General features: G+C 43.7%; 1 protein-coding gene across 1 annotated transcript in view; it reads left to right on the top strand.

Annotated features, from left to right (window-relative positions):
* The window catches only part of CFAP46 (cilia and flagella associated protein 46), a 3,596,153-nt gene that overhangs the window by 2,483,882 nt on the left and 1,085,958 nt on the right, over window positions 1–26,313 (top strand). The window contains exon 44 of the mRNA XM_044056880.1: window positions 15,498–15,686. Coding sequence (XP_043912815.1) covers window positions 15,498–15,686 — 189 coding nt within the window. The remainder of the gene's footprint in view (window positions 1–15,497; window positions 15,687–26,313) is intronic.

The raw sequence follows: 26,313 nt of genomic DNA, 5'->3' as shown, positions 1-26,313 counted from the left end.
TTCATTATCATGTCACTCTTCAGGCAGTGTACATTTCCAGTCAGAATTATGTGGCAGACAGTCTGAGCAGGTCCTTGTCTCAATCCCATGAATGGATGCTTCCCAGGGATGTGTTTCTGGATAATGTCCACCAGTAGGGTACTCCTCTGAATAGACAACCTCCTCTGTTTTGTGCCAGAGTCCCAGGTCCTCTGGTTTGGAAGGCGGACGCCCTATCTTTTTCTTGGAAGGTAATGTTTCTTCATGCATGCACCCCCCCCCATCTTCTCATTCCAGAGGTCCTGTTCAAGATTCAGCAGGACAAACGTAAAATCTTGCTGGTGAATTTGTTTTGGCCAAGACAGCATTGGTTCCCTCTTCTTCTGCATTTAGCTAAGGGAAATCATCACAAGCTACCTCACAGGATGGACTGTCTCACAGAAGACAAATGATCTCTTATCCATCCCCACCTGTTGACTCTGGAACTGACTGTGGGTGATGGGATTTTGATTCCTTTCAGACACCTTTATTCTCAGGAAGTGCTTAGGGTTCTGCAGGAGGCCAGGAAACCCAATATTAGGAAATCCTACTTATCTAAATGAAAGAGGTTTTCTGTTTGGTGTTTTTCACATAACTTGGATCGATCAACTGTGGATGAACTAGTGGAACATCCATCAACTGTGGATCTTCCACTGGTTCTCTCTTATTTCTGTGAATTGCTCAATGCTAAGTTGGCCTATTCCTCTGTCAAGTCCTACTTGTCAGCTAATGTTAAGTTGTCAATCTCGCCTTTATTCTTGCTGGATGGGTTCAGAGCCGATCCTCAGCTCCGACTCGGCCTATACTAAAGCTCGAGAGCTATTTTTACCGGCTCGAGGCTACCCTATATCCCACATTGCTAGGCACTAACTACCCAGATCTCGTTTGCCACTTCAGCTGCGAGGTGCGTTTCTTACCGGCTCTGCAGGTTGGATTTAAATATTTCTTAAATTTCTACTTTTTTAGTCAGTTTTAGGTAGTTGTTGATAGTACCCATCCCATTAGTATCCCTACTTAGCATAACTTCCTTCCGTGTCCCTTAAATCCCCCTTGTTTTGTTTAAATAGTTAGGCCTTTGGGCCCATCCCCTTTTTCCTTAATTTGTCAGGTGAATTTGTCTGTGTGACTAACTTAGCTTTGTTTTTAAGGGGTGTCTCTGTGTGTGTGTGTGTATTTTTTGTGATTGTCCTCATATGATGTCTAAAGACACTAAGGTCTCAGGCTTCAAGAAGTGTGACTTGTGCTGTCAGAAAATGTCGCTGACAGATGGTCACACTTCTTGTGTTTATTGCCTGGGCCCTCTGCACCTGCAGGACTCTTGTTCTGTCTGCCACGCCTTCAGTCCGAGAGTCCTGCAGGAATGCAGAAACAAGTTAATTTTGAGAGGCTTGTTAAAGCCTGAAGGTTCCCCGGCCAAGTCATTGTCGGGGAAGCCTTCAAAGCCTTCCAAGCCATCGGCTCCATGTTCAGAGCCTTCGACTGGTGGTGCTCTGACTGCTTCTACATCGGCTCCGGCTGGGCCGATGTTTCTAAGACGCAGTCTTCTACATCGACTCCGGCTGGAGCCGATGTTTATCAGATGCAGTCTTCTACATCGGCTCGAGCTGGAGCCGATGTTTCTAAGACTCAGTCAGCACCGATAGTTATGACGGTGCCATCTGCCAGCCATAAACGGTCTAGGTCTCCATCCTTGGAATCCGTTCATTCAGCTCCGAGGTCTCCCTTACTTTCGGAGAGGAGCCATCGATCCCATTCCTCTAGGTCTTCCAGGCTGTCGGATCATGACCTCGAGAGGGTGGTTAGTAGACTCCTTAAGTCTCAGGCACTAGCCCAGATGCTTCATAGCCCTTCTCAACAGACAGTGGCTATACCCACTCCATCCTCGATTCCTCCTCCGACTCTTCCTTTGAGTTCGGAGCCGGAGCTCGTGGGAGCCGTGGCTGTCGACACGTCGGAGCCGATACCTCATCTTTCAGCTCCGTCGTTGGCTCCGGTCTCTTCCATGGTCCCATCCTTGGAGGGATCCGGGCACCTGGACTTCCTCGTCGGCTCAGAGGGGGCGAGTGGCATCGGACCCTTGTCTGACCCCGTTCTCCCTCTCAGAACTTCGTCCCCGACATTGGCTTTGGAGCCGTCCCTCTTGGTGCCGGGAGGGTTCCTTATCTCTTCGGAGCAGGGACCTTCTGCCCTGCCTGATAGGGGCGCCTTTGAAGTCATGAGGAGCGTGCTGGCCCCTGTGCCTGCTCCACGGTCGGCTCCCTCAGCTCCTCCCTCTGTAGTGCCTGCTGCAGTCTCTACCCACCCTCTCATTCTGGACCATAGAGATCCAACGCCTCAGGTTTCCCCATTTGGAATATCCTCCTCTTCCAAGGTTTCCCCTGATCCATCAGGGGAACCCCCTCGGAAGAGGAAATGTAAGAGGAAGCATGTGGACTCCCCTGAGTCCATCACATCTGATACCGACTTGGATGAGTCGGAAGGGTCCCCACGGTCCCCCTTTGAGGATGTCTCCTTTTCGGACATCCTTGAGATCCTCAAGCAGAGGGGGAACTGGACTACCCTCAATCCTTCCGAGGACGAGTCGGTTTACCTAGAGGTGTTTGGTTCTCGCCCTTCCACCTCCTGGTTGTCTCTGCCTTTTGACCCCCTTATGGAAGTGGTGGCGCAGAAGGCGTGGACGGCCCCTGATACGATGGAACCTACCCTATGGAGGCCTTCAAAATTCATTACAGCCCCGTTGGACAAACAGTTTTTAGCCAAGGGTGTCCCGGTTGATGCCATGGTGGTGGCTGCAGCCACTAAGAAGGAACTGGCTGATCCTTCAGTACCTGTCCATCCTCCTAATAAGGAATCTAGGACTATGGATAGGTATGGCAAGCGGATGTTTTCTTCAGCGACCTTTGTCATGTGGTCGCTGAATTACTTGTGCCATTTCACCCACCTTCAAAGAGACATGCTCAAAGAAATGGGTGATGCCCTACAGGATCCAACAGCTGAGGGGTCTCAAGACAAAATCAACTCCCAGCTGGCAACCCTGAATTCGTTTGTCAACTCCTCCATGCGGCTTATTTCCTACGCGGCCGATGGGGTGAGTAGGGCTGCAGGCACAGGCGTGGCCTTACGGCGTCACACCTGGATGCGGCTTTGCAACTTTGCAGACCCCTTCAGGGCTTCCTTCACTAACTCCCCCTTTGACGGTTCGGCTTTGTTTGGACCTCAGGTGAAGGATACTTTGACCAGATGCGAGCAAGAAGGCAAGACTCTCTCTGCCGTGGGGGTCCGTTTTACCACCCCATCTAGACCATATCCTAAGGGTCAGAAGGGTGGGAAAATGTGGTTCTGTAAACCACAAGAAGTCGCGCCTGACGCAAGAGGTCAGTTCCCCTCTAGAGGCAGGGGGGGGAACAATAACAGAGGCCGCCCTAGAGGCAGAGGAGGTCTGCAGAATCAGGGTAGCAGAGAGACTCTCTCTGACAAACCCTTCCAGCATCCCTTTGAAGCTGCCCGACTGTCCGCCTTCGGAGGCAGTCGGGGGAAGGTTATCACTGTAGCCAGAAGCCTGGCTTTCACTCACCCAAGACAAATGGGTACGGTCGATTATATCCAAGGGTTACAAAATTCCCTTTATCCACACCTCAACTCAGCCAAAAGGGCCCCTTCCAGACGTTCCACCCAGTTTAAGGGAACAAGCAGTACTAGAAATATCAAAACTGCTAACAAAAAGAGCCATCCAGCCAGTCCCAGCAGACCAGCAAGGAGAGAACGAAAAGAACGAAGTTCCGGATGGTCACGCTACAGTCCATTCTACCCTTTCTGGGTCAGGACAATTGGATGTGCTCAGTAGACCTTCAGGATGTGTACTACCACATCAAGATACACAGGCGCTCCAGGAGGTTTCTCCGCTTCCGGCTGGGAGCCAGTCACTACCAGTTCAGGGCCCTGCCCTTTGGTCTCACTACAGCCCCCCGAGTGTTCACCAAATGCATGGCAGCAGTTACGGCTCATCTGAGACGTCAAGGATTCCAGGTGTTTCCATATCTAGATGACTGGCTCCTCATTGCCACCACCAGGCGTCAGCTTCTCCTGTCCAGAGATTACACCATTCATACTTGCAAAGGGCTAGGTATCTCCATAAATTTCGAAACGTCTGCCTTGTCGCCTTGTCAGTCTATTACCTTCATAGGCGCCACCTTGGACACAGTCCAACTCTCTGCAAAACTAACCGAGCAAAGAGTTTTAGATATTTCCAGGCATGTTCACATCCTTCTTCAGAGCAACAGAATCCTGGCCAGGTTTGTCCTGAAGGTATTAGGTCTCATGGCGGCAGCCATTACGCTACTTCCCCTAGCTCGCTTTCATATGCGGATCCTTCAGTGGATGCTGTTTTCCCAGTGGTCCTTTCAACAGCTTCCAATGTCACACAACATCTTAATAACCCTATCTTGCAAGAAACACCTTTCTTGGTGGATGGTCTCCCCTCAAGTCCTTCAGGGCAGACCCCTTGTTCCTTCCCTCCCGGTCGCCATGGTGACAACGGACGCCTCCCTGGTTGGGTGGGAGAGGGGGGGCATTTTCAGGACAGGACGGTCCAGGGCACATGGCAACCTTTCGAATGCCACCTGCACATAAATGTCTTGGAGATGAGAGCAGTACTTTTAGCGTTGCAAGCCCTTCAGGACTCTCTTCCCATCGGGACTATTGCAGTTCAGACGGACAATATGTCCATAGTGTGGTACATCAACAAGCAGGGCGGAACCAAGTCCTATCCCTTATGTCGAGAGGCACTCAGACTTTGGCAGTGGGCGATCTCCTCTCAGCGGTTTCTGATAGCAACACATATCCCCGGGAAGTCCAACATCATAGCAGACAGGTTGAGCAGAGCCATTCTCATGCCACACGAGTGGTCTCTCAAGCAGTCAGTAGTGGAAGAAATTTTTCAGAAATGGGGTCGACCTTGCTGCGATCTTTTTGCAACACCTCAAAACAGCAAGTGCCATGACTTTTTCACTCTCTTCCCGGCCACCCCCCCAGAGACGCTCTAGTCCACGATTGGCCCCGGGGACTTCTGTATGCTTTTCCCCCCTTTCCATTAATCACTCAGTTGATTCAGAAAGCTACCGCCTTGAGAGCCATGATGATCCTCATTGCCCCTTACTGGCCTCGACAGATATGGTTTCCGTTCCTGCATCGTTACCTCTTGGGGCAGCCCTGACATCTGGACCCAGTGCCAGATCTCTTGACCCATCAGTCGGGACAGCTGCACCAGTCCCTCCAATCTCTCAACCTCACAGCTTGGTTGCTCCACTTCCAACCCTAGCCAGGCTTCCCCTTATTTCCCATTCTGTGCGTGACATCCTTATAGCTTCCCTTAAGTCATCTACCAGAAGGATTTATGCCAGCAAGTGGAAGCGTTTTTCCTTCTGGGCAGGGGCTAGAAATATGGATCCTTTTACTGCCCCTATCCAATCAGTCCTCGACTTCCTGTCCGAACTGTTTCACTCGGGCTCTTCTTCCTCCACCATCAGAGTACAGTTAGCGGCTATTTCGAACTTTCATGTAGGCTTTTCGGACTCCAGTATCATGTCCCATAAGCTTTGTAAAGCCTTTCTTAAAGGAATCTTTTTGCTCAAGCCCCCAATCAGAGACCCCCACCACAGTGGGACTTAAATTTGGTTCTAACTTCCTTGATCCCCCCCCCCCTTTGAACCTGCTGCTTCCTGCTCTTTGAAGTTGCTCTCTTGGAAGACTCTTTTTCTAGTCGCCATAACATCCACGAGAAGAGTATCAGAACTTCATGCCCTTTGCATTCGTCCTCCTTATCTAGTTTTCCATAAAGATAGAGTGTCTCTCAGGACTAACCCGTCCTTTTTACCCAAGGTTTCTTCTGAGGCAAACCTAAACCAGACTATCGATCTCCCAGTTTTCTTCCCTAACTACTCCAACAAAGCGGAACAAAAGCTGCATTTTTTGGACGTTCATCGTCAGCTCCGTTACTATCTGGACATAACCAAGCAAGCTAGGAAATCTGAGCAGCTCTTCCTATCTTATGCGGCAGGGAAGAAAGGCCTTCTAGTTTCCAAAGTAACCCTTTCTAGATGGCTGGCCTCTGTGATTACTTTCATCTATGAACTCAGACGTCAAGAACTACCGTCAAGGCCTAGAGCTCACTCAACTAGAGCATTAGCTACGTCAATAGCTTTTCAGGCTAGATTATCAATAGTTTCCATTTGTGCGTCAGCCACATGGGCCTCTCCTCATACCTTTATCTCTCATTACAAATTAGACATGGCCTCCAGAAGCTGGGCTAATTTTGGTTCCACCGTTCTCAAGAGTCTGTTCTGATGAGCCACCCAGGGTGAAGGTGCTAGGGACGTGGTCCCATCCAGCAAGAATGAAGGCGAGATTGACAACTTAACATTGAGAAGTTATGTACGTACCATAACGTTCCATGTTTGTTGTCTTCTTCTCGCCTTCTTTCTTGCGTCCCACCCTCCATCCCCCTAGCCTGGACAGACCGCAAGGATCTTTGGGGATCTTCTTTTCGCCTCAGTATAAGCCCCTTGGTTATCTTTTATTGGTACCTGTAGATGTAGGTGGCTGTAGATGTAAGGTTTTTCCTCTTTCTCCTTGACTTGGAGATCAGAACTGCTATGGTTCAGCTATCAAACGAGATCTGGGTAGTTAGCGCCTAGCATTGTGGGATATAGGGTAGTCTCAAGCCGGTAAAAATAGCTCTTGAGCTTTAGTATAGGCTGAGTCGGAGCCGAGGATCGGCTCCGAACCCATCCAGCAAGAAAGAAGACGAGAAGAAGACAACTAACATGGAACGTTATGGTAGTTACATAACTTCTCATTTTTGCTCGTCTACCTTTATCTCCTCCTCTATATTTTAGGTTTGAGGCTAAACAATTTCTCAAAGACTTCCTATATATTAGACCTCCCAGGAAGCCTATTCCTTCTCCTTGGGACCTTAATTTTGTTTTGAAGAAACTGACTTTGGCTCCTTTTGAGCCTGTGGCTACAGCTTCCTTGGAGCATTGCTCATGGAAGACTGTTTTGTTGTTAGCTTTGACTTCAGCTAGATGGGTGTTCAAGCTTCAAGCCCTTAAGGCTTCTCCTCCATTTTTTGGTTTTCCATAAGGACAGGGTGTACTTGCTTACTAATCCTTCATTTATGACCAAGGTTGTGAATGAGTTGTCACCCAATCAATCCATTCATTTGCCCACCTTTTTTCGTAATCCACAATCTCCCAGTGTGAAGGTACTAAACATTTTGGTGTGCATAGACAACTCAGATTTTGTTTGGATAAAACCAAGACTATCAGGAAATCTGAACAGCTTTTTGTTTCTTTTCATCCCAGGTCCTTGGTATTGCCTGTTTCAAAGCAAACTGTTTCCTTTTGGATTTCTAAGGCTATGTCTGTTTGTTATGTTTCTCATGGTTAGAGCCTTCCTTTTTCTGTTAAGGCTTATTCTATTAGGGCTGTGGCATCGTCTGGTCCTTTCTTCAAGGGTTTAGACAGTAATTCCATTCTTGAAGCAGCAGAATACATTCACCAAACACTACAAGTTAGATGGAATCTCCAGAGCTAGAGCTAGTTTTGCTAGGGTTATTCTTCATGGCTTTATAGGTTCATAGAGGGTCTGATGTCCCTTTCTCCTCCCAGGTTTCTTCATGAGCTTTGATACTCTCCCTCATGTTATGAGTACTGCAACAGAAGAACATAGTATAGTTGTGTACAATCTTACCATAACAATAGACATCCTTCTTTCCACTCTTGCAGTGTTCTAACTCTCCCTCCTAACCCCCTGGGTATTGTTTTTTTCTTATACATGTATAATTCATCTCCTTGTTTCCTTAGACTGGTGTCCCTTCTGGGCATTCATTTCTAAGAATAGTACATGCAGATGTCACATTTATGCCCTACGTACGTGGGAAGCATACACGTGACATCCCACGTACTTGTAAGTAGTAAAAGGCTTTGATAATACTGGCTATTCTCAGATCCACTAATAATCAGATCCAGAACCACACCAAGGCTCTCACCAGAGCCTATTTCCCCAAGGCTCTCACCAGAGCCTATTTCCCCAAGGCTCTATTTATTTACCTGTACTGCATTAGAAGCTGATTCATTACGTTATGCCTCCGTCCTCTACTTCATCTATTCGGTTGGCCAGATCATCCAGGAGTCTTACCAAAGCACACATGGACAAAATGAGGAGAATGTTTCTTCAGACCCAGATACAGCTTTTGATCCTCTTGGATCTGATTACTGCTGGATCTGGGAGAATGGTTTCTTCTCCATACTCTGTTATTGCTCTTTCTCTGATCTGCCTTCTAGGATTGAAGCATTTGGCTCCGACTTCCACCTGGTGCAGATCTGCATTGGAGCCTAGGATTTGTTCTTCCTCAGTGCTGATAAGTTCTTTGATTCATTTGTATCTCAAACTAGGTATACCAAAGAAACTCCAGTTAAATCCACAAGGCACACTGGAACACACACCAAGAAATCTCCAAAGGAACTCCAGGCAAGAGCAGAACTGAAGTCAAACGTGTTAAGCAACAATTTATTTCCACAAAGCTTTTCATTCAACTGATAGCCGAACTGCTTCAGACAAACAGAGCAAACAACACCACACCTATATATACATCTCCCTTTACAAACGCATGTTAAAACTAATTAACATTTAAAGGGACTATACCATAAATAAGACTGCAAGTTAAAAATAAAAAACTTTTATACATGATCATTCAAATATTACCCACTAAATAAAAACCAACATCCTCAAATGCTGGACATGTAAAAATCGTACTTAGACTAATATAAAATAAACGTAATCCAGTAAAAAAATCAGACTATCATGAAATATTACCCCAACGTTCACATTTCAAGATTTATAAAAACATGTTGTTAATATAATGATTGCTTTAATGTCATACGAACATGTAGACAAATGGAAATAAGCACACGCCAATACATGTGCAACTACCGTCAACACAAACATCAGATGGCCATTGCTCTATCTCAGCAGACTTCTTAATTTCAGTATGCACGAAAGAGAAACCTTGTCATTAAGACCCGGAGCTCTGTAGGAATTCAACCTCAGCTGCCAAATCAATTCCTGTCTCTCTAGCAGTAACTGGTAAGGGCCCCCTTTTACATCTGATGTAATTTGATTTAAAACCCTAAACACAAAAGAGTGAGTGGGATTCTCACTACATTGTTTGACCAGGACATTCCCTAACTTAGCCTTCCTTATGCTGTATACATGCTCATAGATCCTTTCTTTCAACTTCCTGTCAGTCTTGCCCACATAAAATGCGGGGCAAAGCAGACAGGTAGCAAGGTAAACTACAGACCTCGAATTGCATGTATATCTTCCCTTTATCCTGTAAGTTTTGTTAGCATTTGAAAAACTGGCCCCAGTTGCCAACCAAGTGCCTGCAACAACAGCACGCCTCACACTTGAAAGTCCCATTAATCCGTGACACATTCCACTATTCCTCTCCATGATACTCTTTAAATTATAACCTTTTCTGTAAGTGACGTAAGGTCTGTCACCCAATTTACTTATTATGTCAGAATCAAAACTGAGCAAGCCCCAGTTTCTCACCAGGATACAGTCTATTAAATCTGCCTCTATACTTTAGGGGTAATAAATCTCATCGTAAAGCTCAGCCCATTATCATCCACATTATCTTCATCAGTGGAAACAACAGAGCGGGAGCCTGTGTTAGTGTAGCCAGTACTAGACATCATGGTTTACCTGTCAAAATAGGTTTGTAAACTCCCAGTCTTCTTTTGTTTTGTATCTCCTCTATTATTTCCAAAATCATTGACTCACGGTAACCTCTCTTGGTAAACATGTCCTTCAAAACCTCACATTCTTCAACAAAACTAACATCCTGTGATACCATCTGAGCAGCATGAACCAATTGTCCCTTGACTATAGATTTCTTCTGATGTTGGGGGTGGGCACTAGAGTAATGGAGCATTGTGTTAGAATATGTTTCTTTATGGTAGATGCTAGCCATGAAACACTTATTTACAAAATCCTTCTTCAAATAAACATCTAGATAGGCTATGCTGTCCTCTGCAAAAGTGTGGGTAAACTTCAAAAAAGTAGTACTGTTATTAATCTTTTCTACAAATGTATCTACCTCCACTCTGTCCCCATCAAACAAAACAAAACCATTGTCAAGGAATCTTGTATAAACTTTGACCCTAGTCCTAATCTCAAGTGTGTTCAACACATGCTGATGTTCCCATTGTGCCATAACCAAGTTGGCAAAACTGGCTCCACACAGGGAGCCCATAGCCACCCCTACTTTTTGGATGTAGATATCATTGTCAAATATCACAAAATTGTTGGTTAAAATGGCGTACAACAATTCCTGTACCAAACGCACTTCATTACTCTCTGCTTCATGGGCTAGCATTTGCTCCACCACCCAATCAATACCCAAATTGTGGGGTATTGAAAAGTATAAATCAGTAAAATCTATAGTCAACAAACCAATGTTGTCCTGATAAGGACATTGTTTATACGCAGTATTCAGTTCACTGACACTAGATGCCTCGTAAATGTTACCACTAATCACATTCCTCATCCTCTCATTGTAAGTTTCCATGTCCATTAACACCAAACCCCCTCCCTTGTCTGGTTTCAGCGCACGCACTGGTAATGATTTAAACATTTGCAATGCCTCATGTTCATCCCTAGACATATTTATATTACAGTTATGTTTAGCATGGCATAAGTTCCTGATGTCTGTTTCACACGTGTTCGAACAGTGAACTGAATACTGCATATAAATGCATTAATGGCTTTTTGGGAAACCTATTTTTTTGGGAGGAGTTATAGATGTAGAAATGTTCAATTACTTATCGGTGGTTTCACAGAGAATTCCCACCTTGTTTGGATTGCCAAAAGTACCACAGACCCTCCAATGAGAGTCTTAGCTAATGCTAGGTTTTCCATCACATATGCTAGTGCTAAACATGTTGACAGTATCTTGAAAAAATATGTCACGATGGAGAACCAGATTTGTAAGGATTTGTGGTCATTTTTAGCAGCTATCGAACAATGTCCTTATTATTAGTTCCCTATTCCACTATCAATGTACAATTAGCAGCCATATCTTTTTTCACATTAATGAGAATCATACACTCATTGCATCCTTAAGACTATCTAAAGCTTTTCTTAGAGGAACCTTTCTATTACATCCCCTGCTTAGAGATCCAGTTCCTCCCTGGGATATTACAATTTTTCTGCAAGCCTTAACTTGCCCTCCTTTTGAACCTGCTGCTAAAGTTGATTTAAAATTTTTATCATGGAAGGTCTTTTCCTGGTTGCTGTTACTTCTGCTAGAAGAATATCTGAAATCCATGCCTTGTTTCCAGAAATTCCATACATAGCTTCCCATAAGACAGATTGTGCTTGAAAACCAGTTTTTCGTTTCTTCCAAAGGTGGCTTCAGAATCTTCTATCAACCAGTCCATAAATCCTCCTGGGTTTTCTACAAATTTTTCAAACAAAGGTGGATATATGTTGCACTTACTGGATGTTCACCATCAGGTACAATGTTCTTTATATTGAGGAAAAGCCATACGTTGTCCGTCTCTTACTGGCCTGTCAAGATGGGAAAGGGGATATTCAAAGTCACTCTGTCCACTTGGCAGTCTGAATGTATGTCCTATGTGTACAAAGAAAGGGGTTTATCACTGCCTGTACCCCAAAGACCCATTCTACTGGATCTGTAACCTCTTTGACAGCTTATTTTCCAATAGACATCTTGATGACATCTGTGCAGCTGCCACCTGATCCAAGGTTCACACCTTAATCTCACATTATAAATTGGACATACACTCCAGATCAGAGCCTACTTTGGTTTGGCTGTGCTCCGAAATATCATTCCATAAGACACCACCAGGGTAGTAAAGTAGCTCATGACTCTGTCCCATACTTTCAGGAATGGATAGAAAAGACAGCATCAGATATGAAACTTATTTAATCACCATAATGATAGATCTGTGCTGTCTGTTTCCATCCTTCCTCAACTTCTCACCCCCCTTCCCCATATTTTATGGTATATGGATTTTTAACTCATGGACCCCTCTAACTGACTTAGCCTTGGTTCCTTGACTTTTTTCTTATTGAGCCCATGTGTATCAGCTGTTTTTCTTTTTTTTTACTTCTATCTTCAACACTGTATAAATGCCCTTTTTTTGTGGGCAGACTCAGTCTGAGTTAGTTGGGTCAGCATGGGGGAATTATGGAAAAGGGGAGGTGCCTGAGCACCGCATCCACAGCTTGAAAGTGATGGAAGTTGAATGCAACTTGGATCCAAAGACCTATAAGTTCAGGAAGGATGGAAACAGACAACACAGATCTACCATTATGGTGAGTACACAACTTTCCATTTAGGTTATAAGGCATCATATGTGGTCCCTGAGGGACAGGGAGCAATAAGTAATAAAATGGTGATGCAAGAGTGGAAGTTTTAGTTTTACTTGTGCATTACGGAAGGTGGGTGGGATCATTGAAGTACAAAGGAACCAATTCAAGGTGATGGGGATGAAGTTGGGGAAGAACAAAGCGAGCCACCTGTCATCAGGCGCTGCAGCCATTATATGCACAATGCCATCTGGCAAGACTAGAAATGGATTGGCAGCACAACCAGGAACATGCATTTATTCAGAAACTGCATCAAACTAAAAAAAAATGTGTGCCATCTACATATCTATTTAATTTGTACCATTTAATTAATGTACTATGGAAACAGCAAGGAAAGTATGAAACAGGGTAATGTGGTAACGTGACTATCATACAAAGCAAAAACAGTTTGTGGATAAACTTTAGTTTGTTTGGATGAAGAATAGTCCAGACAGACACCATACTCAGAGGTTTTACCAAAGCCAGAATCTACCAAAAAAAGTGAGTTGAATGGTTTCAGTTCATAGTACAGTACTGCATTTAAACCCAGGAAAGTTTAGTGACATGCATTAAAGGTGATGCCTTAACATCACTCTTACAAGGATTGAGAATTCTGTCTTAATACAATATAAGAAACCCAGATGAGTTCTGTCTTTGTAATAAAAGAAGAAATACAAAGCCTCATACAGCAGAAGTTGTATAAAGCACCAAATACCAACTCGTAGTAATAAGCAAACAACAGTTTAATGAAGGTAAGCACTTTCGCATTAAAAACAACAATGCTTCATCAGACCAAATAACAATACTACAAAAACTTCAAAATAAAGCCATAAAACCCCTCCCGTCAATAAAGTAATAATGATCTTCACAACAATCTAAAGAAATTAATTAAAATCAATTACCTGTGTATGTAACTCACAAACATCCCTCTCTGCTGAGTCTCTCAACCAGCTACTCACACACTGATGACATCATCATCATCATGAGTCCACACACAAAGCACAAAATAATAAATCACATACCTATAAAAACATTTCATCTAACTCTCATATATAAATAAAAACAAAACAAAATTAAAAATAATAATAAACTAAGGAATTAAAGATCATGACTTTAGAGCTGGTTTAAGGGAAAGCATTCCATTTAACCCAGGAGATCTGTATTTCTTCTTTTACTACAAGTTTATTCTGGTTTGTGGATTCCAGCAACATTACCTGACGTTTTGCTTTGGTTTTGTGACTTCTATACTTTGCAAATTAACAGAGCAGGGAGACTGCAGTTTGTATCAGTCCATTGCATAGTTTTGAACTGGCAAAAATATGTTTAAATAATTTGATAAACTGCCTAACAGTAGCTGCACAGCTCATGTGTGATTTTACAGGTCAGTTTAAGAACAGTTCACCTTTTTGCTGCAGAGCACCTCTGCTGTTCATTTAAAATGAAGAATACCTGAACTTAGCAGTGTACGTTAAGCAGGTCTAATAGCAGATGTTAACATATTTGTGTAGTTCATTGTATGGTGTTGCAGGTCATTTTAAGGGCAGTTGACCTTTATTTTTCATGACCACACTTAACATCATTGTTTTAAAATAAGGAGTGTCTGAACATGGCATTGTAGGTTAAGTATGCCTAACGGCGGACACTGTAGTATTTGCATGGTTCAGTGAATGGTGCTCCTTGTCATTCTAAGAGAAGTTCACATTTATGACTTGGAAGATTGCTGCTGTTTTTTTATAGTGCAGGATGCCTATGGTCAGCAATGGAGATTAAACAGATCTAAAAGCAGTCGCTGAAGCACTTGCATGGTAATGTAGGTCAGTTTTAAGGTTGGCTCATCCTTACAGAAGAGAACAGTGCTGCTTTTCTCTTAAAATAAGGGATTCTTGTTAAGCAAGTCTCATTACAACAGCTGTTAAGATGTGTACAAATTGCAGTACTAGGTGGGGAAGGGAGGAGGAATTCTATTCATTTTCTTTTTATTGCTGCAGTACCCTTCCTAAAAGCATGCTATACAGTCATTTGAGGTATTTTCCTTCATAGCTGATGAACAGTGTTTGTAGTGTAGCAGTCCCAGCTGATGAACAGAGTGTGTAGTGTAGCAGTCCCAGCTGATGAACAGAGTGTGTAGTGTAGCAGTCCCAGCTGATGAACAGTGTGTGTGGTGTAGCAGTCACTTTTTCAGCCCTTTTTCAGCCTGACGGCTGTATTAGCCTGCACCTAGTTTGGGTTCTGCTTTAGTGATAGTGTTCACTTTCTGCTGGTGGTATATTTTTACCAAGTTTATAACTTCTTTTGTCTCAATCATTGTTATGTCATAGTTTTCTGTGATTTATATGCTGCTTTGAGTAGTGTACACCTCTTCCCTCACAAGACAAGAAATCTGGAGTATTAGCTGATATCAGTTGTAAAATAAGCTTTACAATGTGGATAGTAAACCTTCACTGCCTCAGAAACAAGAACAATAATGATTAATGCTGGAGGATTTGGGACAGGAAAGGGCTCTTACAAACTGCCCATAATCCAGTTTTCCGATTGCTACTCTACTGTGCCGCACTCTGCATGGTGATATAGTTAACCTGAGCGCTGAGCTCATCATTACTTGATGAATAAAAACCTTACTTGAGAAGGAATACTTTTGTAAGATTTTTATGTTGTTTTTTATGAGAACCCTACTGCTTTTCCACTTTAGCTAAGAGAGTGTGTGTGTGTGTGTGTGTGTGTGTGTGTGTGTGTATGCGTGCGAGTGAATATATATATATATATATATATATATGTAAATCCAGGTAATTATAGCTTGCTATATATTTAGTATGGGGCTGTGCTAACTGTGTGAAACTCTCAGTAGTTGCTTGAGCCCAAGTGTTGTCATTAATGCCCCACGATAAGCATAACCATGTTAAACAGATGACACTTGTTTCATATATAAGATAGGTAAGGCCATTTGGACTTTTTTTTTTTTTTTGTATAGCACGCACTTGTAGTTGTCTTTTATGTGCTTGTGTTGTACCATACTTCATAAAAATCTAATTTTCTGTTGGCAGGAGTGGATAACAACGTGCAAGTCTGTCGGCCATGCAGCCTTAGTTCAGTTAGAATGTGCACACAGTTTAAGTGGCAGTTCCACAGAGAGGAGAGCAGAGTGCTTGTACTTAATGGGAAAATGTCTTCATTTAGCTGCTGCCCAGATGGATCCTCTTAGTCCTTGTGTCCAGTGGGACCCCAGCAGTCAGGTATGATTCTTCTATAAAATTGTACTGCTTATGATGACATATATAACTGGTGGTGGGTATAACTGGAAGTGCTACAGTTTTCTACAAAACAAATTATAAAATTCTATGCCATTATTGTCTTTTCAGTAAGCCTGAGTTCCAGCCCCTTTGGAGGCTTGCCCTTCATTCAGATTTTAAGTCTGGTTTTGTTTGTCTGTCCAAGTTGATGTTCTGTGCCAGGCAGACTGCTGCGAGCATTAGCTGGTAGAATGGACTAGAGAGAGAGAGAGAGGAGATCGATTTCTGGAAATTCCATTTGTAACAGCTCATAGTATTTTCTGAGGGACTGAAAAACCTCTCTATTCTCCCACTGAAAGACCAGCACATTCTGGAAACAGTCTCAGAGAAAGAGAAACTCCCCACAGCGAGAATCAGATACTATGCTCTCCTCTGGATCTGAATCAGAAATCTGAAGAGAAATCCCTGCATCTGCCCCTTCATCTTCCTGTCCATATTCAGAGTCTTGAATCTCTTCAGGAAAAGAGGCATCCCTTTTTCTTTAACCAATAAATGCCTTATAAGAAGGATCAATAGCCTGAATTAGACCCTGAGGCAGATCTAGTAAACTACGCCTGTCTAGGGAAATTTAAGCACAAGCAGATACATGTTTAGTTTTCGGTTTCTTGTTGACAGGAAGAATAGTGCCAACAGTGTTGTTAATATGAACAGCCTCCCTAAGGATGGGCACGGCATTCTTACTAAATAGAGAAGACTACCCCATTCCATCTGCCAGGACTGACAAGAGTGGCATTTCCTTGCCCACTGAGAAACCTCAGCATCTGCAGAGGATGTGGCTAATGCTCAGTCGATAGTTGGCTGTTGATGCTACACCAGAGGGATATGGAGTAAAAGCAGAGGGATATGGGGTAAAAGATGAGTGGTCTGAGCAGCCAGATTTGGTCACAGCAGAGTCACCTACCAGTGGCCAAGGCAAATTACTACCTGTTTTGGTGGCAAAGGTTGTTTGCATAACTTTTTCTTTTTGTGGCTAGAACGACCAACCATGGAACTGATAAAGTGTTCCATGGTCAAGCCAAAAATGGTGCCTTTTTTCCAGAGAAAACAAGCAGCAAAAGCTGGTAAAAATGTAAAGTTGTAAAAAGTCACTTTTTGCCAATAAACAAACAGTAAAAAGCACTGTAATAAACTTTGCTAGCCCCACAAAGTAAAACAAACATTTTTTTTCCAAAGGAATAATGGTACCTGATGTCCTTTTCATTCATTTCCCAACTGATGGTTTGAGATCAAGTATTCTGATCCAACTAGGCCGCTTCTACCAGATCATCAGATCCAAGAATTCTCAAGCCCCTCCCTTTACCCATAATGCCCCCTACCTTACATACCTTAGGTCTCATTTGCCGCCATCACCCACTGCTCTTGAGTGTACTGGAGTTCTTGTAGGTCATGAGTTAAATCTTACTTATTACTTGTATATTCTCTTATAATCCTACCTCCCACCAATTATTTATTTATTTATTTATTTATTTGCAGTTTGTTAACCGGGAAAGTCCATTGGGCCGATGTGAGCCCATTTTCAATGGAAGCCCAGGGAGAAAAGCTCCTTAATACAGTAATTCTATTCTTTCTCAGAGTTTTGAGCTCTTTTTGCCCCTTTTAGTTACTGTTTTGAGCATATTTCTGCCTCCCTTATAGCTACCATTTTTTGTTTCTCTCTTTAAATACCATCATTGGTATTCATTCTCCTTTGTACTTTTTTGAGTATTTCTTTCTACCATTGTCGGTAGTTTTTCCTCATTCGTTCTTGGTTTCTTCTTTCTGCTAAAAAAAAAAAAAACTTTTCTATCTTTAGAGTTTAAGTGTTTTTCTCTAGTTACTGTATCACTGTTGATTGTTTTATATCATGGCTGACAAGCCTTGGTGGTTCATAAAATGTGTTACCTGTGCCAGATGCCTACAGGGAATGCGTGTATTGCCTAGGCCCTGTTTATTGTTCATTTAGAAGTGGATTTTTCAATCTGTTCTGGCTTTAATTCCAGAGCTTTAACCAGTCAGAGGAATAAGTTAGATTTAAGAGGCCTTTTTCCTTCTTCCTCCATTTACTCAGATGCTAGAGCTCAAACCCCTATCAGAAAGTCTGACAAGGGTAAATCAGAGTCAGCTGCAAGGAAAAACATCCCATAAGAGGTCTCCCAACTGTTCTTCCATGTCGGTTCCTTCATCTGAGCCCCATTTAATAGTGCATAAGAAATCGGATCTGTCTGTCTCGGATTTGACCATTTTGAAACATAGATGATCTCAGATCTGTACCTCTCTGCTCCTGTCAGATCCAGTGTCATCACAGCTCCCTTCTCCTTTGCTGGAGGGATCTCCACTAAGACACTCAACCTCCATCCACCATATCTTCTCTTAGATCTTCCAGAAGCCAATGTGGATAGGAGGATAAATTTCTCAGAGTGCCGATTCAGCTGTGGGTTCTCCCAGCTCTTACTCCCCCTGGATCTGCAAGCCATCCTTTGTCCACTTCCCACTTGGTATCTCCTTCTCTGATTTGACCCACTGTTTTGGAACCTTTGAATCCAAGAGCTGCGTGGCAGCCTTCATGGATCATAAGATGATGTGTTCTTTGACTCCAGTGGTTTCCCTGAATCGACCAGATCTGAGCCTTTCAGAGCTGGAAGACTCTGGGAGCAGAAGCATCAGTGCTGGGTCTGGCGGTTGGAGTCAGCTGAGGAGTTTTCAGAGACATCTCTTCCCCCGGGGCTTTGTTGCTGGATAGCTCAAGTCTGATTTCCTCCTTGGGTGGGGTGCCAGTGTGGATGCAGGAACTGATGGTTCAAGAAACCCCAGCTTCTGTGCCATTGCTATCTGTGTCCCCTAGGCTTTCTGCCTTTGAGGTTGTGGAGAGGGCTTTCTCCTTGTCTAGAGAAGAGACGGCCCTGTTTCATCCAGTTCTTAGCTCTGAGGCTCTTCCATCCTTTCCAGCTGGTCCATCAGGACATTGTCATCTCTTCCAGTACTTCCACAAAGCACTCCAATAATGAAGTCTCTCAGAAGAGAAGGTTTAAGGGGAGGCACTTAAATTCCCCACAGGAATCTCTCATGGAGGAAACTGATTTTGATGAGTGGGAGGGATCCCCCAGTTCACCACCCAAAGACATGTCCTTTGGAGACGTACAGGAGCTTCTGAAACAAAAAGGTGGCTGGTCCTCTAACACACACCCCCTCTGATACCCCCTCCCAGGAGGAATTGGTGTTCATGGAGGCTTTTTTGTCTGGCCCATCTACTTCTTGAGTGACCCCCCCCAGCCGATGAGCTCATAGTCCTTGTTCCTCAACAGACATGGAAGGAGCTGGATACTATAGAGCCAATACTGAAAAGACCAGACAACCTTTGCGCTCCTCATAAGGACCGGGCACACTGGAGCAAGGGAGTCTTGGTGGATGCCATGGTTGGGGCTGCAGCCACTAAGAAGGCACTAGCAGAAAGGAGTTCTTCTGTCCATCTTCCTATCAGAAAGCCCAGGGCTTTGGATAGGTTTAGGAAGCTCATGTAAGCTTCAGAGACCTTTGCCATCAGCCCACTAAATTATCTGGCACACTTTTTGAGGTTACAAAGAGATTTGACCAAGGAGCTTGCCAAATCTCTTTCTGGGTCCATGTCAGCTGAGTAAGAAAATAGAATCTCCTTGCAACTGGTCACCCTCCAGTCTGTTTCAAATGTATCCATGAGGCTGATCTCCCATGCAGTGGAAAGTATCTTATAGGCTGTGGGTTCAGGCACAGCCATCAGGAGACATGCCTGAATGTGATTATGTGATTTTGTGGAGCCATTTATGTCTTTCTTCATCAGTGCACCTTTTGATGGCTCTTCCCTGTTTGGCCCCAAGATAAAAGACATGCTGTCCAGATGTAAACAAGAGAGAAAGACCCTGTTTTCTGTAGGTATACCTTTTTCAACCCCTCAAAGACCTTTCTCAAGGAATCAGAGAGGAGGTGGAAAAAATGTTGTTTAAAAAATGTCATGGCTCTTCTCAAGAATCACATGGAGGCAGTTCCTCCAGAGGCAGGGGGGAATTCAAATGAAAGACACCATCCTCACGGCAGAGGTGGCCAACTGAACCAGGGCTTTAGGGATTCCTTCTCAGATAAGCCCTAGCAGTGCTTCTGAAAGGAGGCCGACCTGCTGCCCTCTGGAGGCAGTCAGCGGACATTTGTCTCTGCACTGGAGAGCCTGAATATCTATTACAAAAGATTCCTGGGCACAGAAAATCATATCCAGATGTTATGCTATACCATTTTCTCTATTCCCTCCCACCAATGTGAAGAAAATCTGTGATGTTCCACCCAGTCAGAAGGAAGTAGCATTTATAGAAATAAAAATCAGCTAGAAAAAGCATCATCTTCCAGTCACTTTCTAATAGTAATGCACATGTCAATTCTGATGCTGCACGAATGGTCTTTCAATATCAGAATAATGGAGAAGGTTTTCTATTGAGGAGGCCAGCCATACTGCAATCTGTTTGCCTTTCCCTCAACCACAAATGCAGCAAGTTCTTTCCCCTGATCCTTCCAATGGGGTAATCAGCAAGAGATGCTGTAGTCCACAATTGTCCCTCCGATATCCTTTATGCTTATCCATGGTTACCTCTAATTCCCAAATTTCTACAGAAAGTGTTCTGGTTAAAGAACATGGCTATCCTCATTGCACCCTTCTAACCTTGTCAGATTCCTTTGGCCTCACATCCTGTATCCACCCTGAATACTGGTTCACAGTCCAGACTTCCTGCACCACCCAATTGTTATGACTCATCCAGACTTAGCAGGCCTCAAACTAACTGCATGTTTCACCACTTCCATTGACTGCTAGACAGCCTAGCCCATGGTCTTCTCCCTAGTTTGTCATAACCTATTATCTTGTCAAAAAGCTTCTACTAGAAATTTTTACAAAAGTAAATGGGAAAGATTTGTTCCCTGGCCCTTAGTAAGGACCTGGACCCTTTTTCAGCACTGCTGCCATCTATCCTTAAATTTTAGCTTAAATTTTCACTGAAGGGAAAGCTTTTCAGCTATTAAAGTTGAGTTCTACCTTAGCCTCTTACAAACTATGTAAGCCTTTCTCAAAGGAGCCTTTTTACTTAGACCCCCCCCATTGAAGGAGCCTTCCCCTCCTTGGGATTTAAGTATCATGGTTCAGGCCTTGACACAAACTCCCTTTGAACCTTCAGCTAAAGCAGAATTTAAATTTTTGTCTTGGGGAATCATTTTTTGGTTGCTATCACATCAGCTAGACAATTATCTGAACTCCAGGCTCTGGCTTCTAAACCTCCTTAACTGTTTTTTCAAAGACTGGGTATGTCTGCAAATAAATCTATCTTTCTTGCTTAAGCTAGCTCAGAAGTCCAACATAAACCAGGTCATTAATCTACCGGTTTTCTTTCCTAACTTTTCAAATAATGGAGAGTATATGCTCCAGCTTTTGGATGTGCATAGACAACTTTGCTTTTATCTTCACAGACCCAGACACTTCAGGAAATATTTTTCTCCTAACAGACTGGGCAAACCAGTATCCAAAGTTAGGCTGGACAAATGGTTAACTGAATGTATTTCTGTATATGACAAAAATGTTTACCCTTGCACAAGCCTCCTAGAGCTTATTCCATGAGGTTTATAGGTAGGTACTAGGCTATTAGCCCAGGGGACTATGCAAGCCTAGCCAACAAAGTTCCCTGGCTTTTGCCACCCAAGAAAGTTATTTTCCTGTGCCCCTGTCAAGCAGAGCCACAGAAGTGATCCCTGGGATGAATTTCCTATTTCTCATCCGCTCATTAAGATTTTTCTTGAAGAGTGCTAATGAGGTACTCTGCTTGACATAGGTAGCTTGTTCCAGAGTATGGAAAGTCTCTGGGACAGGAATCTATCCCTCCAGCATGTTCTGTTTATTCTGGTGGCAAGGTTTAGGTCCCTAGAGCGTGTATGTCAGAGGGATTGGGATTTCATAAGGTGTCGCATGTCGAACAGCTCTGGCTTTGACATAGCTTTGTATGTTAGGCAGAGATCACCTTGGAGCAGGTGATTTGCTGCGGAGTAAAGCTGGAGTTTTATGAGACAGTCATCGTAGGGCGTCTGTTTGAGTCCCGTAAACCTCTTTGTGAGGTACTTCTGTGGCCTTTCCAGCTGCTGCAGATGTATTGTGAGGTACATTCCAAAAGGGGCGTTGTACTCAATAATGGGTCTAATGAGAGCCGAGTAGAGGGGAACAATGACCTCTTTTTTGTTGGATGATAACCCTTTCGTGATGAGGTGTGCCATGTAGAAGGATTTCCTGACTACTGTGGCGATGTGATTATCAAAGGAAAGACTACTGTCCACCTGAGTCCCAAGGTCTCTTATCACATCTTCGGCATTAAGTGGACTGCCGCCTGTGTGGTAGTTCATGGGTACAGAGTTTTTTCCATAGGGGATGGCAATGGACTTTTTAGCGTTGAGCTTGAGGCTATGGCTCTGACACCAGGCATCTGTCTCAGTGAGGCCCTTTTGTAGGATGTCCATGTCATTTGAGGACTTGACTGTGGCACCTAATTTGCAGTCATCTGCGTACTTCATGTTAGCCTGTACTTCAGAGAAGTAGATACCAAACAGGAGAGGACCCAGGACTGAGCCCTGTGGTACTCCACTTGTCGCTGGTTTGAAGTCAGATTTAGAGTCTGCAACTTTTACAGTGTGGGCTCTGTCAGTGAGTCAGTTGGTGACCCATCTTGTGATGTATGGATTTATACCCAGTTTAGTGAGTTTGTCTATAATTCCAGAATGAAGGATGGTGTGGAAAGCCTTGGCGAGGTCAAGATAGGCTGTGTGAACTGCCTTACCCCCATCTACGGGTTTGGTGACTGTTTCAAAGAAGTCAGTCAGGTTCAGGAGACATGATCAGCCTTTCACAAACACGAGCTGGGTGGGGTCCAAAGTTTGGAGGTTAACCAATATCTTTGTTTATGAGTTCCATGATGATATGTTCCATGGCCTTGCAGACCAGGCTCATCAGGCTACTAGGGCAATAGTTCCTGGGGTCCATGGTGGCTCCTCCTTTGTGGAGTGGTAGAACTGTTGCTGTGCACCATTCAGTGGGTACAAAGCCTGACATGAGGCTATGATTGAACATGGTGCTTAAGTGTGTGTGTGTGTGTGTGTGGGGGGGGGCAGTTCATTCTGAATTTCGTGTAGAACGCAGCATGGGATGTTGTCTGGTCCCATGAATGCTGTGTTCTTGGCTTTGCAGAGTACATTTTTTACCTGTGCAGTAGTGATTGCAGGGGCTCTGCTTTCTTCCAGTATAGATATGGGCCCTTTAGGGGATGAGAGGGGGTAAAGTTAGCACTGAACGTATCAGCCAGGATGTTGGCAATATCAGTTGGTTCTGTGATTTTCATGCCATTCTCGTAGATCTGGGTGTTGCCATTGAGATTCTTGACATAGCTATAGAATGCTTTATGGTTGTCCTTGGAATCAGTGCCAATCTTGTTTTCATAGCTAGCTTTGGATGATTTTATGAGGGATCTCAGTTTCTTACTGAGGCTGACCATGGAGTTCCTCCAATCATGGGATTTTACTCTCTTTGCAACAATTTCTTCCTTCTGTTGTACAGTTTGATTATGGCAGGGGGCCACCAAATTGGCTTCCTTTTTTTGGAGGATAGCATCTTGGTTCTGTTTGGGATAGCACAATCCACGCAATCGTGTAAGTGCTTATAGAGTGCATTTGTGTAGGATTCAGCAGTCATAACTGTATTGTCCATCTGCATGGGTGTCGTAAAGTTTGTCTCTTCTGTCTTGAAAAGCATGAAATTGGCTTTGGAGAAATTTTTTACAGTGGTTTCCTTAATGGGGGGGTGGGGGCGGGATGTGGAGATCTATGGTGGATAGCTTATGGTCGGATCTGACCAATGAGGAGTTGACTTCAGGTGTGGAACACTGGTCACTCATGTTGGTAATGACTAGGTCTAGGATATTGTTGCCCCTGGTGGAGGTGTGGATAAGTTGGTCCAGGGCATTGGAATTTATGAATTCTATAAAGCGTTGAGCAAAGGAGTTGGTACATGAGTAGTTTTCCCAGTTAATTGTGGGGTATTTGAAATCTCCCATTATTAGGGTATTTGGTTGAACCCTAATATTTTCCAGTATATCCAGAAAAGAGTACTGGGAATCCTGGAGCATGGTGGGGGATCTGTAGCAAGCTACAATTTGGATTGCAGTTTTGCCCAGAGTTAGTTGCACTTGGATAATTCTGGATGCATTACGTTGGGCAACTAACCTGGAAGTGTGGATATCCTTAATGAATATGGACACACCTCCACCTTTGGTGTTCTGATCCAGGTTAGGTAGCTGAAAGGTATGGTATGAGTTATAGCCTGGTAATACAGGGGTGCTCTCTGAAGCTTTGAGCCAGGTTTCAGTCACTGCACAGATATCGATGTTATGCATTTAAGGAGTGCCTTGATTGAGTGCATTTTGAGGTTTAGACTTCTAGTGTTGAGTAAAATTACCCTCAGTTTTTGCTTGCCTGTACCTGTTACATTGGTGGATTTGTCATTTGATCCTTGCCTAAAAAAGTCAGTATATAGGGGCGGCAAGAGCCTTAGCCAGAATCTGGAATCCCAGGGGCGACAGGTGCAGGCCGTCTTTGGCATAGCATCGTGGCCTGTTGACCTTGTCATCTCAGGCAGACAGATACTGGACCCTCTTAGAATGATACCAGAAGCTTAGCCAGTTGTTGAAGTCAGTAATTTTTTCCTTGTACTGCGGTATCATTCTGGGTGAAGGTAGGATGCTACTCAGGGCTAGGGTCATACCGGCCTTGATTACAAGATCGGAGAACTCTTCTATGTCTCTTTTCATGTAGTCCAGGGAGGTACGTCTCAGGTCATTCACACCACCATGGACAATGACAGAGTCATATTTGTATTGTGCGTGGGTTATGTGGCAGATCCTGGCACCCGACAGCTAACAGTAACCTTCTCCTTGTCTAGTTTGGTGAGTGGGACATCAGTGTACCTGACTATAGAGATACCTATGACTAATGTGTTGGGTGCATTGTTTTGCCTTATGCCTGTGGTTGAGTGGCACACTGAGTCTGTGAGTTATGTGTCTTTTGAGTTGTGTTGAGGGGTGGAGGTTGCCAGCATTTCTGCTTTGGAGGTCTCTGTTGCTGTAGCATATTATTATTGAGAGCCTCTGTGAATGTTTTTGTGTTTCTGTGTGTGGGTTTTGGTGGTGTAGGTTTAGTGAGACTATGCGATGAATGTGGTGTGGTGCAAGTGTTCACCTTCTCCTCTTGACTGACAAGTTCAGTCCTGGTTGGAGAGAGCTTTGCCTCCAGTTTGGCTAGATAAGTGCATCTCTCACAGGTTGTAGGGTTGTCTGTGTATATGAGGCAATTTCTACATTGCCCCAAGATGACCAGATTCATCAGTTAGACAGGAGAAAATACTAGGAGCTGACCCTTGGAAATGCCTGAATAAAAAACTATTTTCCTCTAGACAAGCGAGGAAAGTAAGTACAAGAGCTGTTTTCCTCTAGGCAAATGAGGAAAGTAAGTACAAAAACTGTTTTCTCCTAGGTAATGAGGAAGGTTGAGTGCTTTAGTAATTTGTGGCTATTCAGTGCTTACAACAAGTTCTGAGCAACTGCTGAGCTCGAAGTAGCAGATTCAAGTGCTAAAACTAAGACACTGGCTAGTTCTAAGGGAAAATTTGAAGAGCAGACTTTATGGCGCCTGGAATAGTTTAACTTTAGTTAAATGGCGATGCGCAAAACTGCGCAAACATGGGTTTTTAAACAGAAAGATGAAAGGGATAGAAGTAGCCCAAAATGGCCAATAAAACTACAGTTTCTGAGCTGACACCACTCCTCCGGTGACAGGTAGGCTTTTCCAAAGCTCACTACTCTCACCGATGAACAGAGAAGGTTCCCTGTAACTTAGAAATGTCTGGGCAACACAAGAACTTACAAACAGCCCAGAATTCAGCAAAATCTGAAAACCAGACTTTACTAGTTCTAGAAAGGCAGGAAACAAGTAGAGGGATCGGATTTTTTTAAAGTTAAAGCAAATACACCAATAAAACACTTTTAACACAAAAAACAGGCTATCACACTTGAGTGTGTAGCCCTTTAAATTTAAACAGATGAAAAACACTTACGAAAACAATAATTTAATGTGCAAGCAGTATTAGATTTCAAAAACAGTTCAGATAAGTAGCAAAGTTAATAAAAAAAGTGGTCAGAATAATGCGGCTAGCAAAAACAAGCAATAAAAAGCAAAACAGAAGTACTTAATCCATTCAAAGTCCGCTTTTCTCTCTCTGCTGCTGTAGGTCTCTGCATGACACCCAGGCAGGCTCTTGCTGAGGGTAATACAAGTGCAAACACCGTGCAAACACGGGTTTTTAAATGGAAAGATGAAAGGGATAGAAATAGCCCAAAATGGTAAATAAAACTACAGTTTCTGAGCTGAAACCACTCCTCCAGCAACAGATAGGCTGTTCCAAATCTCACCACTCTCACTGATGAACAGAGACGCTTCCCTCTATCTTAGAAAGGTCTGGGCAACACAGGAACTTACAAACAGCCCAGAATTC

Source organism: Protopterus annectens, chromosome 14.part0 (genome assembly GCF_019279795.1).
Source record: "Protopterus annectens isolate FY-2018-M chromosome 14.part0, PAN1.0, whole genome shotgun sequence".
Taxonomy (NCBI): Eukaryota; Metazoa; Chordata; order Ceratodontiformes; family Protopteridae; genus Protopterus; species Protopterus annectens.
Note: the sequence above shows the minus strand (reverse complement) of the source record. Positions and strands in the feature narration are given on the sequence as shown.